The 14,480-nt window shown below is 37.2% G+C and overlaps 1 protein-coding gene across 1 annotated transcript in view; it reads left to right on the top strand.

The window, feature by feature from the left end:
* The first annotated feature begins 2,727 nt into the window (after positions 1-2,727).
* Positions 2,728-14,480, top strand: part of LRRC9 (leucine rich repeat containing 9) — a 111,736-nt gene continuing 99,983 nt past the window's right edge. Inside the window, exons 1-5 of the mRNA XM_045810407.2 lie at positions 2,728-2,888; positions 11,320-11,400; positions 11,876-12,094; positions 13,588-13,728; positions 14,273-14,336. Coding sequence (XP_045666363.2) covers positions 11,353-11,400; positions 11,876-12,094; positions 13,588-13,728; positions 14,273-14,336 — 472 coding nt within the window. The 5' untranslated portion in view covers positions 2,728-2,888; positions 11,320-11,352. The remainder of the gene's footprint in view (positions 2,889-11,319; positions 11,401-11,875; positions 12,095-13,587; positions 13,729-14,272; positions 14,337-14,480) is intronic.

Raw genomic sequence — 14,480 nt, forward strand, 5'->3', positions numbered from 1 at the left:
AATCCGCAGTATTTTTAATCCTGTTGTAGATTAGCTTCACCAAATCAAGGAACGTAAGCCCATGATGGGGGGTGGGGGAGAGGGGTCTCGCATTTGATCTGTTAACTTCTCAAGTATTTTATTGTAAAATACTAGAGACGAAAAAAAATGTGGATATATCCCTACAGAGTCAAAGCAGCACTGGTTTGGGATATGTAAGGTAATAACTACACACTGTGATGTATAAATTTTAAGGACATCTTCTTAATCTATTTATCTATTAATAGACACTTGGGGTGCTTCATACCTTGGCTGTTATAAATAATGCTGCAATAAACATAGGGGTGCATATATCTTTTTGAATTAGTGTTTTTGTTTCCTTAGGGTAAATACCCAGTAGAGGAATTACTGGGTTATATTTCTATTTTTAATTTTTTGAGGAACCTCCATACTGTTTTTCACAGTAGCTGCACCAATTTACATTCCCACCGTGCATAAGAGTTCCCTTTTCTCCATGTCCTTACTCACACTTGTTTCTTGTCTTTTTTTTCTCACTGCTGTAGGGTGATATCTCATTGTGGTTTTGATTTGCATTTCCCCAGTAATTCCACTTCTAGGTATTTACCTGAGAAAGCAAAAACACTAATTCAAAAAGATATATGCACCTCTATATTTATTGCAAAAGTTCGACGACGTGGTCAGTCAGCAATTGAGTCAGAGTTCTTGTGTAGCTATAGGCTAATAACCATTGGTGATTTGTCAAACTAAAGCCTTTTCCTGAGTAATTCTCAAAGGAAGTATTGCCTGTTATTAACATATTCTAGATGGTATTTGGAACAAAAGGTGATTACAGTTAAAAGGCATGGGAAGAATACAAAACTTAGAAATAAGTCTTAAAATTACTTGTTTATATAATATAAAGAAATTTGTGTATTAGCTCTCTCCTAGTCTTTTACTGGTTAGGAGAGTCATAACAGATTTCTAACCATATACTTTAATAATCTCTATACTTTATCCAAAGGAGCTGCATCCCCCCCAAACGAGAAGCTTGATGTATAAAATTCTCTTCATTGATTTCTGACCAAATTCTTAATCTAAAAGTTGAGATTTCTAAACTGTCTAGTCTTTATACCCCAAGATGAATATTTGCTTAGACAGGTCTTGTTCAGCTAGGTTTTCAAATAATATTAAAAATACAAATACGAATCCGATTTCTCTGGAACTTGTTTTAAACCCCTAAGCCACAAATATTTTAATTAATTTATTCTTAACTAATCAATTAATGAGAGGGGAACAAATTCTTGTGAAATAAAACATGTAAAGAGAAAATTAATTTACTTTTTAAAATATGTTTATGCACTTACAGTCAACATTATAGAAAAAATAATTCAATCATGACAAATGTTTAATTGTTATTAGATAAATGTAAATAATTTTTTTTTAAGTAGGCTTCCCACCAAATGTGGGTCTTGAACTTCTACCCTGAGATCAAGAGTAGGATGCTCTACCCACTGTGAGCTACCCAGGCGTCCAGGGCAAGAAATACTTTTAAAATCTACAGTTCTATTTCTTTTGAGAAAGTAGTTTAAAACTATGGTCTATTGAATGAGGCGGCCATCTGGTGACGGAAAAGGGCACTACAGGCACTATTTTGCAGGAACTGAACGTCTTAAGCATTCTACACAAACCAACTGAACCACAAAAATTTCGGCTGCGCTGTCCAACAGAAACAGAAGTCACATATGCAATTTTAAAATTTCTAATCACTTCTTTTAAAAAGTAAAATTTTACTATCATATTTTTATTTAACCCGATATATCAAAAATATTATTTCAGCATATAATCAATACAAAAAGTTAATTTTTTTCATATTAAGCCTTCAAAATACAATGCGTATTTTATGGTACATCTCAATTCGGACTAGCCACAGTTCGTGTTCACGAGCCACGCGTGGCTGCGGCTAGTGGTTCCCATATTGGATAGGCAGATCTAGAAACGGTAGAGAGAGCTACAGTTATTTTGATTTGCCTTTTACTAAGTTCGTTCATTTCTCGCCCCTTGTACCCGCTCTTTTAAAAGTTCCTCCCTTTCCCTCTTTAAGTTCTACTTTATTTTATAAATATGTTTAGCCTCCTGAATATTTTGGAAAACTTAAAAGACCCTCAAGAGCCGGCCCAAGAACGGTAAGAAGACCCTAGGGGCGTCCATCTCTTCTCCAGAGGGCACTGGGGCGTTCATTTGCCAGCGCCGTCCTTCGATTCGGCTCGTCGGCGCTCGGCGGCTTAGGTGGAGGTCAGCTACATTCCCGGGGATCGGAGGCCACGCCAGGGGATCGTGGCCTGTCCTGGCTCTCTGGTCGCCTTATGACATCACAGCGCCATGACTGAGGTTCAAGGCCAGGGAGGCTCCGGACTTCCAGGCCCCAAGGGTCAAAGGCTTTCAATGGGAAAGAGCCAGGACTGGAGGAGGCCACACGACTAGGTCCCTGCCACTATGCCCACAACTCGGTGCTTCCAGTCCGGTTTCCTGATCCAGCGAAAGCAGGTGAAAAGATGCGCGCTGGCACAAAGAGAGCCCCGCGCGAGAAGCTCCCCATCATTTCCCAGCAGCACCAGCGGGGTCTTCCGGGTGGACCCCTACCTCTGCTGATTGGTTGGAGGTTGCCGCCACGTGACCCAGAAACGGATTCGGCCGCTGCTTTCCCCGCCTCTGTTGTCCCCCTCCCCACTCCAAGGTCGCGGGAGGCGGAGGGCAGGTTTCCTAGGCAACCGGAGCTGGTAGTGTATACACACCAGGCCCCGGATTAGAGAGCGTGTCGTGCCTGCTGTTGCAAGACAGGGATTGAGAGATCGGAGTGGACTCTGGTCTGTCTCGGATTGCCTTGGAATCCATCACCTTTCTGGGATAAGGTGAGTGTGTCACCTTGTGGCCTTCGGGCCTACATCACCTGTCCGCAGGCCCCAGGAGTCTTTGTTCTCCTCTCCTCCCTCTCGGCCCGCCCCCGAGAGGAAGAGGGGAGAGAAGCAAAGCTGAGGTCAACGGACCCCCGTAATGGCGCAGTGGAGATGATAATAATAATGAGACAGTGACGTGTCTTTATTGGAGGCCATCAGGGTGACCAGAGCAAAGATTAAGAGGAGGAGGAAAGGGAAGGTGGCCCACAGTCACCTGTGCAGCCTTTCCTGCACACATTAAGGTACAGACTGAGAAAACCAGATGTTCCTTGGCCAAATTGGATACTGCTTACCTAGTGCCAGAAGGGCATTCTTTGGGCCCATCAGTGCTAAAAGATGGATTCTGATCTCTTTATACCCAAGGGAGGAGACAGTTTGATCATACAGGGTTTCTACTTTGTAGAAAAGAAATTTGATTTCCTCAGAATAGTACCCTCCCCAGCTCTCCTGGCAGACAGAAACATGGTGCTTTACACTCTAATTATTATTATACTCTGGTCATGTACAGCAAGCATTTACATATTATTACATATATTCCAAGTTATACCATATAGAACTCTGTAGCAAGACAATTAATTCAAACTATTTGACAAATTTATGGAACACCAAGCGAGTGTCAGGCACAGTGATAGGTTCATTGTCCTTGCCTTCAGTGACCATGTAACCTGGTAAGGAGGAAAGACCTGCAAGCATCACAATACAGTGGGATAGGTGCTGTATATAGAACATATGCAGGCCTTAACTGGAGCCAAAGGAAGAGAATGATTATAATAACACCAGAGAGAATTAAATCTTCACAAAGAAGACCTTGATTTAAATCTTTAAGGATGCATGGAGTATGCCATAAAGTCAAGAGAAAAAGACATTTTAGGGAAGGAAGACAGCATATGACAAAATAAAGAAACACCCCAGCCCATTCAGAGAACTATAGCTGTGGCCAGACCCTGGGGTGTTGGGAGTGTGTGGTTGATGAGCTCGACAGGCAGGCGGGAGTCAGAGTGTGGATACCATGAATACCTCCCCAGGGGAGTAGCCTAAACAGATTTACCTTTCAGGAGGCTGGCTATCACAGCAGTGTAGAAGATGGATTGGAGAGATGTAGGAGTATAAGGAGGGCATCCGATTAAGGTGAAGTGATGAAGGCCTGAACCAAAACAGAGGCAAACAGAATGGAGAAGAGGGGGAAAATGACAGACATTTAAGAGGTATATGCAGAAGGATTTAATGAGTGAGTGAACATGGAAGATGTAAAAGAGTGGTGAAGAATAAGTCCTGGGTTTCTGATATGGATGATTACAAAGATGTGCCATTTACCAAGAGAAGGCATACACTCAAAGAAGCAGGCTGGCTGGGAAATATGACTTCAGTATTGAACACACTGAATTTGAGATGACACATTCAGATACAGCTTTCCATGTGGGAAGCTGGATTTGTTGAATGGAAAAATAGGAAGATAAAGATTAGTAGTTTTTCACCAAGAAGGAAACAGTTGATCAGAAAAGTAGATTTGAAATAACAAGTAAAGAGAAGCCAAGGAGAAAAAGGCAAACCAAAAAAGAAAACTAAAAGAAGGGAGTTATCAACATTGTCAAATGCCATGCCAAGGTCCAGTTAAGTTGAGAGCTGAAACATGTCCAGTGTCTTTGGCAACCAGAAGATGATTGTTGAGTTTGGCAAAAGAAGCAGTAGTGGTCTGAGGTATCCCCAGTCAGGTTGCAGTGAGTTAAGAACTGAGTGGAGGTAGTCAAGTGTTGCTATAATGAATCCTCTATCTTGAGGTTTTTCTGTGAAAGTATCTAAAACATTCATTCATAGAATACGGGATAGGACTTTTTTTTTTTTTTTAAAGATAGGAATGATCTAACAGTCATATATGGAGAGAAGAGATACCCTAGAGAAGAAAAGATGGGAATAAAAGGAGGAGGAAAATTTGACATAATAGTGTTCTGAAAGAGACTGAAGACAATGGGATCAGTACACACATTTTAGACAAGAGAAAGAATACTTTTACTAAGACAGGAGTCAGGAAGGAAAAGAAATACATTTTTAGGAGGAAAGGGAATTTAAGGAATGAATATCTGATGGTATCCCTGTTCTCTGTTAAGATAGGGACAAGATCATCCACAGAGGAGGGGGGGGAGGGAGAACTTGAACTGGTAGAAGGTTAGAATAGTCTCTTAAGTCATGAATCCCAGAGCTGTATCTCTAGCCCTGCTCTCCCTAGGAGAGGAAGTCAAAGAGGAAAATATAAAATGTCTGTTATTGAAGATCCAGATAAAGTTAGAGGCCATGCATTTGCAATGACTTCAGCTCTGTGCTGGTTATGGGAAATCATCCAGCAGCACTCCAGAGTGGAGAGGGGAAGGAGGGGATTGAATCAATCCAAGATTTGAGATTTGAAGGGTAAAAGCTATAGAAGCTCCTGGTGGCTCCTGGTTCTGTGAAGGAACTAAAGAAGATCTGTAGTCTCTTAGATGATCAGGCCCTCAAAAGAACTTTCCTAAAGTGGAAGTGAATGAGGGCAAGCTGGCCAACAGGACACACTTCTTGATGGAATCAGAAGCTTCAGCTGGAAGCCCTGGGCCCACTTGTGACTGGAGGAAGGATAGGAGGCTTGTAAGTACCAGGGAGGTTCCGGTTCTTCATAATTCAGATGTAGTTATGCAAATTATAGAATTGAAGATTTTTAAATTATATGTTGTTTTGTTAATTAACAGTTACATTAGAGCAGATTTTTTCCTAAATAAGATGAAGTGGGAAGTGAGGTTCTTATCCAAAACATGCATATTTCTCTGTTAAGAAAAAATAGTCTTGGATAAATGGCAAGCTATACCTTTTTCTCAAGAAGACTGAATACTGTGAAGATGGAAGTTCTCTCTAAATTAAGCTTTTCAATGGAATCTCAAAAACCCAAGTGAATTTTTAAACACTAAATATGAAATTGTCATAAATTTTATTTGGAAAAATAAATGTGAAAGAATAGCCAAGAAATTTTTTAAAATTTGAGGTGGGAATTAATATAAGAGGTGGGAATTAATATAAATTACAGTAATTAAAACAGGATACTATAGGAAAAGACAGAGCTAAGGAAGAACACAGATTGGAAAGTCCAAAATTAGGCTCAAATATATGTGATAATTTAGTGAATAACAAAGGGAACAGTTAATTTCTTTTGGAATAGACATCTTGGATATAGACTAGATAACCTGAATCCCCACTTAGTGACTTTGGATGTACCGAGGACAGGCCTTGTTCCTTGTGTGGTAGTTGGAAGGCAGGCTTTCCTTTTAATGTTTACAGACATTAAACCAGAACGTAGGGGCTTCTTTTCTGATGAGAAGTGGTGGTACAAAGCCCTCCTTTACTTAGTATAGCATTTGAATAAGCCTAGGGAGGAAAGACTGTGGCCTGCATCTATGTACGGGCCTCTGATGGAGTATCTAGATCCATTCAAGATGTTCCTTGCAAAGTGCTCCCCTGACTGGCCACTCCTCAGCCTGTGCTATAATATCTTGGGGGTACCCAAGAATGGGGAAAGAGACAGTTGCTGATGGCAAGCAAAGAAGGAAAGATCAGTATTACCTTCAACATAGGTCCATCATGTATCTACTTCTCACTATCACCACTATCACCACGCTACTCCAAGCACCATCCTCTCACTTATATTACTACAATGGTCCCTAAATCGGTCTCCTTGCATCTACCTTAGACCCCCTACAGTCTACTTTCAACAGATCCTTTGAGAGTGATCCGTTTCAAAACTTAAGACAGATCCTATTACGCCGCCCCTCAAAATCCTCATAGAGCTTTCCATCTTACTCATAATAATAAAATCTAAAATCCTCAGAAGGACCTACAAATCACAAGCTAGCACATGAGTTGGCCCTGCACTACCTCTCTGATGTCACATCCTACCGGTCTCCATGTCCTAGCTGTGCTCTAGCCATATAATTTCCTTGCTATTCTGCAAGCATGCCAAGTATCCTTTCACCCTATTTTCTTTGCATGTGCTCTTCCCTCTGCCTGCATGCATTTCTCCCAGATTTATTCATAGCTTACACTCCCTCATTTCCTTCAGCTCTTTGCCCAGATGGTACCTTATTGGAAAAGTGTTTTCTTTCCTTTTACCCCTATCATAGTTTTATCAATGTATTAACACATATATTAATGAATGAGTGAATGAGTTAGTAGAGATTCCAGGATAATTTTCTGGCTGTATTTTTCTTTGTGGTGTTAGCCAGAGCCCCTCCTCTCCTCAACTCAGCAAGGTCAGACTGCATCTCCAGTTTACAAAGCCTGAGATCTGATACAGATCTCACAGTCCTTGATTTGGTTCCCTTGGATGTTCACAGCCACCATCTTCCCAATCGTTGCTGTTCCAAGTTTGGGGAATTTTTAGGATAGTTTTGTAAAACTTCTTTCCTTGGTACCTTGAATTTGCGGCTGGTTTGTACTGATGGGCTTTTATCTCAGTCTCATGCTGTCTACTTCATTTCCATTCAAAAGACCTTTGCCTAATAAAATACCAGGAATAAACTTAATGAAAGAGGTGAAAGACCTGTACTCCGAAAACTATGAAACATTGATGAAAGAAATTAAAGACAACACAAAGAAATGGAAAGATATTCCATGCTTATGGATTGGAAGAACAAATACTGTTTAACCAAAGCAATCTACACTAAGTTTAATGCAATCCCCATCAACAACCAACAGCAATTTTCACAGAACTTGAACAAACAATCCTAAAATTTGTATGGGACCACAAAAGACCCCAAATAGCCAAAACAATCTTGAAAAAGAAAAAACTGGAGGTATCACAACTCAGACTTCAAGTTATGTTACAAAGCTGTAGTAATCAAAACAGTATGGTATGGGCACAAAAACAGACACATAGATCAATGAAACAGAATAAAAAACCCAGGAATATACCCACAATCGTATGGTTAATTAAGCTTCAACAAAGGAGGCAAGAATATGCAATGGGAGAATCTCTTCAACAAATGGTGTTGAGAAGACTCGACAGCCACATGCTAAAGAATGAAACTGGACCACGTTCTTATACCACACACAAAAATAAATTCAAAATGCATTAAAGACCTAAATGTGAGACCTGAAACCATAAGAATCCTAGAAAAGAGCACAGGTAGTAATTTCTCTGACATTGGTTGTAGCAACATCTTTCTAAATATGTCTCCTGAGGCAAGAGAAACAAAAGCAAAAGTAAACTATTGGGACTAAATCAAAATAAAAACCTCTGCACAGCAAAGGAAACAATCGGCAAAACTAAAAGAGAACCTACTGAATAGGAGAAGATATTTGCTAACAACACATCTGATAAAGGGTTAGTATCCAAAATATTATCATACCAAAAAACCAAATAATCCAATTAAAAATGGGCAGAAAACATGAACAGACATTTCTCCAAAGAAGACATACAGATGGCCAAAAGACACATGAAAAGATGCTCAACATCACTCATCATCAGGGAAATGCAAGTCAGACCTACAGTGAAATATCACCTCACACCAGAATGGCTAAAATAAAAAGCACAAGAAACAACAGATGTTGGCAAGGATATGGAGAAATAGGAACCCTCATGCCGTGCTGGTGGGATGCAAACTTGTGCAGCCACTGTGGAAAACAGTATGGAGGTTCCTCAAAAAATTAAAAATAGCTATGATATTTTTAGCAACTACCCTGTGATACAGGAGATGCACTACTGGATATTTACCCAAAGAATAGGAAAACACTAATTTGAAGGGATATATGTACCCCTATGTTTACTGCAGCATTATTTATAATAGCCAGACTGTGGAAGAATCCCAAGCATCCATCGACAGATGCATGGATAAAGAAGAGGTGATATATATATCACATATATATATATATATATATACACACACACATAGGAATATATATATATATATACATACATATATATAATATTCAACCATAAAAAAAGAACAAAATATTGCCATTTGCAACAACATGGATGGATCTAAAGAGTATAATGCTAAGTGAAATAAATCAGTCAGAGAAAGACAAATCCATATGATTTCACTCGTATGTGGAATTTAAGAAACAAATGAACAAAGGGAAAAAAAGAGAGAGACAAACCAAAAAAACAGAGAACAAATAGATGGTTACCAGAGGGGAGGTGGGTGGATGGGTAAAATAGGCAAAGGGGATTAAGAATACACTTATCAATATGAACACTGCATAATATATATTGTTGATCACTATATTGTACACTTGAAACTAATTTATCACTGTTAACTATACTGGTATTTAAATAAAAACAATGACAAAATACCTTTCTCAACATCTCTGGCACTTAATGCTCTTTTTCTAGCACTGCTACTTCTTTTCTTATTTTCATATTTCCCTGGTCATTCTAGTGGGATTTGGGGAGAGAAGGTAGGTAGATACACGGACACAAGTCACCATCTTTTTTTTTTCTTAAAATTTTAATTTATGTGCACACATTACATGTATATAGTTTTGCATGAATGAATGAAAGCGAGCATACACTTTTAAATAAATATTTAAGTAAAATTTCATTTTAAGTATAACATATATATAGAAATCACACAAATCTTAGATATCTAATTTTATTTTCTCAAAGTGAATGCATTCCTTTAACCAGCACACAGATCACGAAATACATCTTCATCAGCACTCTGGAGCCCCTCTGTACCTCCTCCTGGTTACTCACTCCTGAGAGGTAACCACTATCCTGACTTCTAATACCATAGCTTGGTTTGTCTTCAAATTTTATGTGAACAGAGCCACACAGTATAAACCTCACTGTGTGTGTGTCTTCCTTTGCTCAGCCTGTGTTTGTGGGAATGATCCATGTTGTATACAACAATAGTTTTTTCCTTATTCCACTTCTAGGTATAAATTCAGACTAAATGTCTTGCATGATGATGTCTTGCATGGTAAAACTTGTTCAGGGAACCCACTATTTAGCTCTACACTGGAGATATTCCAAATGTCTACTAACAGTAGAATGAATAAGTGGTTTATATATTCATACTATACAATACTAAACATGCTTTTAAAAAGTTTTTTTTCTTTTCCATTTTTACCTGGATCTATCCCTAGCCAACCTCTCATGCCTATTATAACCACACTAGCTTTCACCTGCATCCAAGGTAACTCATGTTAACAATTTAGTGTGTATCTTTACGTATTTTCTCCTTACATAATCATACACACACGTGTATACATATATATACACATATACACACAGATGTACACCCATACTTAACTACAAGGGAATTGTAAAAAGTGGGATCACAGTATAGATCATACCTACATTTTGCTTTGTCATACCTACATGTTGCTGGAAATCTAATAAGCAGCATTAGTATGTATTATTTCATTTAGAATATGAGATAATGCTACAATAATTTTTTATCAGTATGAAAAGTACATTCTTAAATTTTTTTTAGACACTTTTGTATGATATTTTCCAAAGCACTTCTAAATCTATGATTATAGGATGTGACAATATTACCCATTAATCAGTTGTTACTAACTCTGCGATGTTACTGTTAGCCTCGCTTATATGTAAGAAATGATGATCGTATACAACTAAGAAATATTACGAGATATGAACAGGAGGTAAAACAAGAAATTTAACTTTTCTTTCACCTTGTTTTTTAAATTAAAGGTCGATGTCTGGATCCCAATGAAAATACTAAAACCTAGATTCTTATATTTTAAAAATAATATATGTCTGGAATAATATAATGAATATATTAAAAATTACCAAAAAATTGGGTTTTTATTACAGCTACTTAGGTTTTAAGCATTCATATCATCTAAAATGAAAATATTGGCTAATTCATTTTAATAAATATTTATTACCATGCCAGGTATGTCACAAAACCCTGAGGTTTCTTTTCTTTGCTGGTATACTTAGAGAGCTATATTCAGTTTTGGACACAACAGTATAATAGGAAGGATGAACTGTAGCCTGTTCAAAGAACAGAAACAGTTATCTCCAGTGAGAGAACTAAAAGAGATGAACTGGGCAGTGAGGTAAAGTTGTAGACGAGAGATGACCATGTTCTTCAAGTATGAAAGGCTTACGGTGTGGAAGAAAAATACTCATCTTATTTGAAGTCAGAGGTAGAATAACAATGCAGTGGAGTTATGGAGAGATAGAATTAAATTCAGAATAAAAAAAATGATTTTCTAACAGAAAACTTTAGAAATGGAATGGACTGTCTCGGGGCCCAGACAGATAGTATTATACTGTGTGAAAATTTCAGGCCACATGTGGGTAATTCCACCTAAGTAGCTTTAAGACCCCTTCAACTTGGAATAACATGACTCTAGAATTTATTTTATTTCAACTTTCCATTTTCCTTAATAGATATATTATTATGACCTTTATTTTTAATGGAAGATGATTGAATGTGAAAACCTAAACCACGAAGAAATAATTAAGGAACTGGTGAGTCAAAGCCAAATTTCTTTTCAATTACATTTGCAAGAATATTAAATGGAACATTTTTACACTCCTTTCTGGAGCTTACCTAGATTTCTTCTACCCCATGACCTTTGGAAGTAGAGAAAAATCATTATTATGGTATAACTTTCCTTCTTTTTTTTTTTTTTTAAAGATTTTATTTATTTATGTGACAGAGAGACAGCCAGCGAGAGAGGGAACACAGCAGGGGGAGTGGGAGAGGAAGAAGCAGGCTCATAGCGGAAGAGCCTGATGTGGGACTCGATCCCGGATCGCCAGGATCACGCCCTGAGCCGAAGGCAGACGCTTTAACGACTGCGCTACCCAGGCGCCCCATAACTTTCCTTCTTATAAGTTAAAAATGGCATCAGTGCAATTGACAGTTTATAATTTCTAACGGCAAAATAATTTTTAAATTATTTTAAGTATATAATAACCCAATTTCTTTTTTTTGAAACAGTGTTTATGCAATGGTTTGTCTTATGAGATGGTTGGACAAGAAGGATCAGATACTTCAAAGCTGGAGATGTTTTTCTCAGGGTATCCGCGTATAATTGGATTATCATTATTTCCTAATTTAACAAGTCTCACAATTGTTGCTCAAGATATAAAAGAAATTTCAGGGTTAGAAACTTGTTTACAGCTTAAAGAACTCTGGATTGCCGAATGCTGCATAGAGGTAAGCATAAGCATAACGGAACATGAAGTATTTTATGCTGAATTCTTTGGCTTCGGAAAAACAGTTCCTTGAAATACATGCATGAGTCATGGATCAAAACAGATGAATGGGAAGGGGCATACGTGATGAATTAAAATAAAACTCTTTACCCAGTAAAACAAAACAAACAAAACAGATAAATGGGTAAAATACAGAAATAGATTTCTACAAAGGAGAAAATAGAAATGAATCAAAATGCAGACATATTCTACTTTTTAGTAATCAGATCAGATCAAATAATGCCCAGTATTGCTTAGTAGTAAATTGGTTTAAATTGGTTTACTTAGTCACTATTGGTTGTGTGAAAATTGTAACATCTAAGGGTGCCTGGCTGACTCAGTGGAGCATGCAACTCTTGATCTCGAGGTTGTGAGTTCAAGCTCATGTTGGGTGCAGAGATTACTTAAAAATAAAATCTTTAGGGGCGCCTGGGTGGCACAGCAGTTTAGCGTCTGCCTTCAGCTCAGGGCGTGATCCCGGCGTTATGGGATCGAGCCCCACATCAGGCTCCTCCGCTATGAGCCTGCTTCTTCCTCTCCCACTCCCCCTGTTTGTGTTCCCTCTCTCACTGGCTGTCTCTATCTCTGTCGAATAAATAAATAAAATCTTTAAAAAAATAAAATAAAATAAAATCTTTTAAAAAAAAAGAAAATTGTAACATCTGTAGTGAAGAGCAAGACTGCAAAATGTATCATGAGTCAAGGAAAGGTGCATACCTTTTGACTCTGAAATCCCTAATTCTAAGATTTTATCCTAGAGGAGTAATTCAACAGCAGAAAACACTATAAAGTTATTTGTTGCATATTATTTATAATAGTTAAAAATTTGAAACAAATATTTCACACATATAGGTATTTTTAAGAATGTTATTATAACTTATGTAATATTTTTTAATTATGAAATATTATTATTTGAATGATTACAAAAACATTTTAGATGGTTTTAAGTTTAAAAAAATCCATAAAATTATGTAGGTATTATGATTATAATACAAAAATATAGAGTTGATTAAAATTTTAAAAGAATATGAACATTGAAAATAGTTATATTTTGGTGGAGAGATTACATGTTTTTTTCTTTTAAAATGTTTAGTTCATTTTGAGGTTCCTGGGTGGCTCAAATGGTTAAGTGTCCAACTCTTGATTTTGGCTCAAGTCATTATCTCAGGGTCATGAGATGGAGCCCTGCCTCAGGCTCTGAGCTCAGAGTGGAGTCTGCTTGAGATTCTCTCTCTTCTTCTCCTTCTACCCCTCCCCCCACTCATGCGCATGTGCTGTCTCTCTCTCTCTAAAATAAATAAATTAAAATCTTTAAAATGTTTAGTTCATTTTGTTGGATACAGATTTTGCAATAAAATGTGATTTTAAAAAGAAAATGTACTTATAATCTACTTTATTAAAAGGATAATACCAAAACATAAGTTAACGCTATTCAGTCTCTTTTTTTTTTTACAGAAAATTGGAGGTCTTCAAGAATGTAGAAATTTAGAAAAACTGTATTTATATTATAATAAAATTTCCAAAATAGAAAATTTAGAGAAATTATTCAGATTGGAGGTTCTCTGGCTGAACCACAATACAATTAAAAATATTGAGGTAAGATAATTTCAATAATTTATATGAAAATTCAGTTACCCCTGTGGAGTTTTAACCATAATGTCCAAGATCATATTATGGACATATTTATGACTAGCTTAATTATAGTTAAGAAAAACTAACATGTATATAGCATTTATAATGTGTAGAAAACTTCATATACAATGTTTTCTTTACTCTTCCCACCAAGCCTGGGAGGTAAGGTATTATTTCTTCCTTCAAAGTTAAAAATAGAAGATTTAGAGAAGTTATATATATAACTTGCCAAAGATTATAAACACACTCTGTGATGTGTTTTTCTTCCTACGCATCTTCCTCCTTTCTTCTCCCCTCCCCTCCCCTCCCTGTTCCCTCTTCCTCTAATTCACTCCACGTTCCAGAGAAACAAAGATGACTGCATTAAGGCAACCACTTAATCCTGTGCTTGTGAAGTACACAGCACCCAGTGCTCAGAACACTTGGAGAACTAACCAGATTGATCAGATCATTTATAAATATATATTTTACTGACTTCTTCTAAATGATATATTGTCTAAATTTTTAGGGCTTACAGACTTTGAAGAATTTAAATGACCTCAACCTTGCTGGAAATCTAATAAGCAGCATTGGTATGTATTATTTCATTTGGAATATGAGATAATGCTACAATAATTTTTTATCAGTATGAAAAATACATTCTTAGTTTTTTTTTCAGACTCTTTTGTATGATATTTTGCAAAGCACTTCTAAATCTATGATTATAGGATGTGACA

Source organism: Ursus americanus, chromosome 26, assembly GCF_024610735.1.
Source record: "Ursus americanus isolate L20-20 chromosome 26, mUrsAme1.1.p, whole genome shotgun sequence".
NCBI lineage: Eukaryota > Metazoa > Chordata > Mammalia > Carnivora > Ursidae > Ursus > Ursus americanus.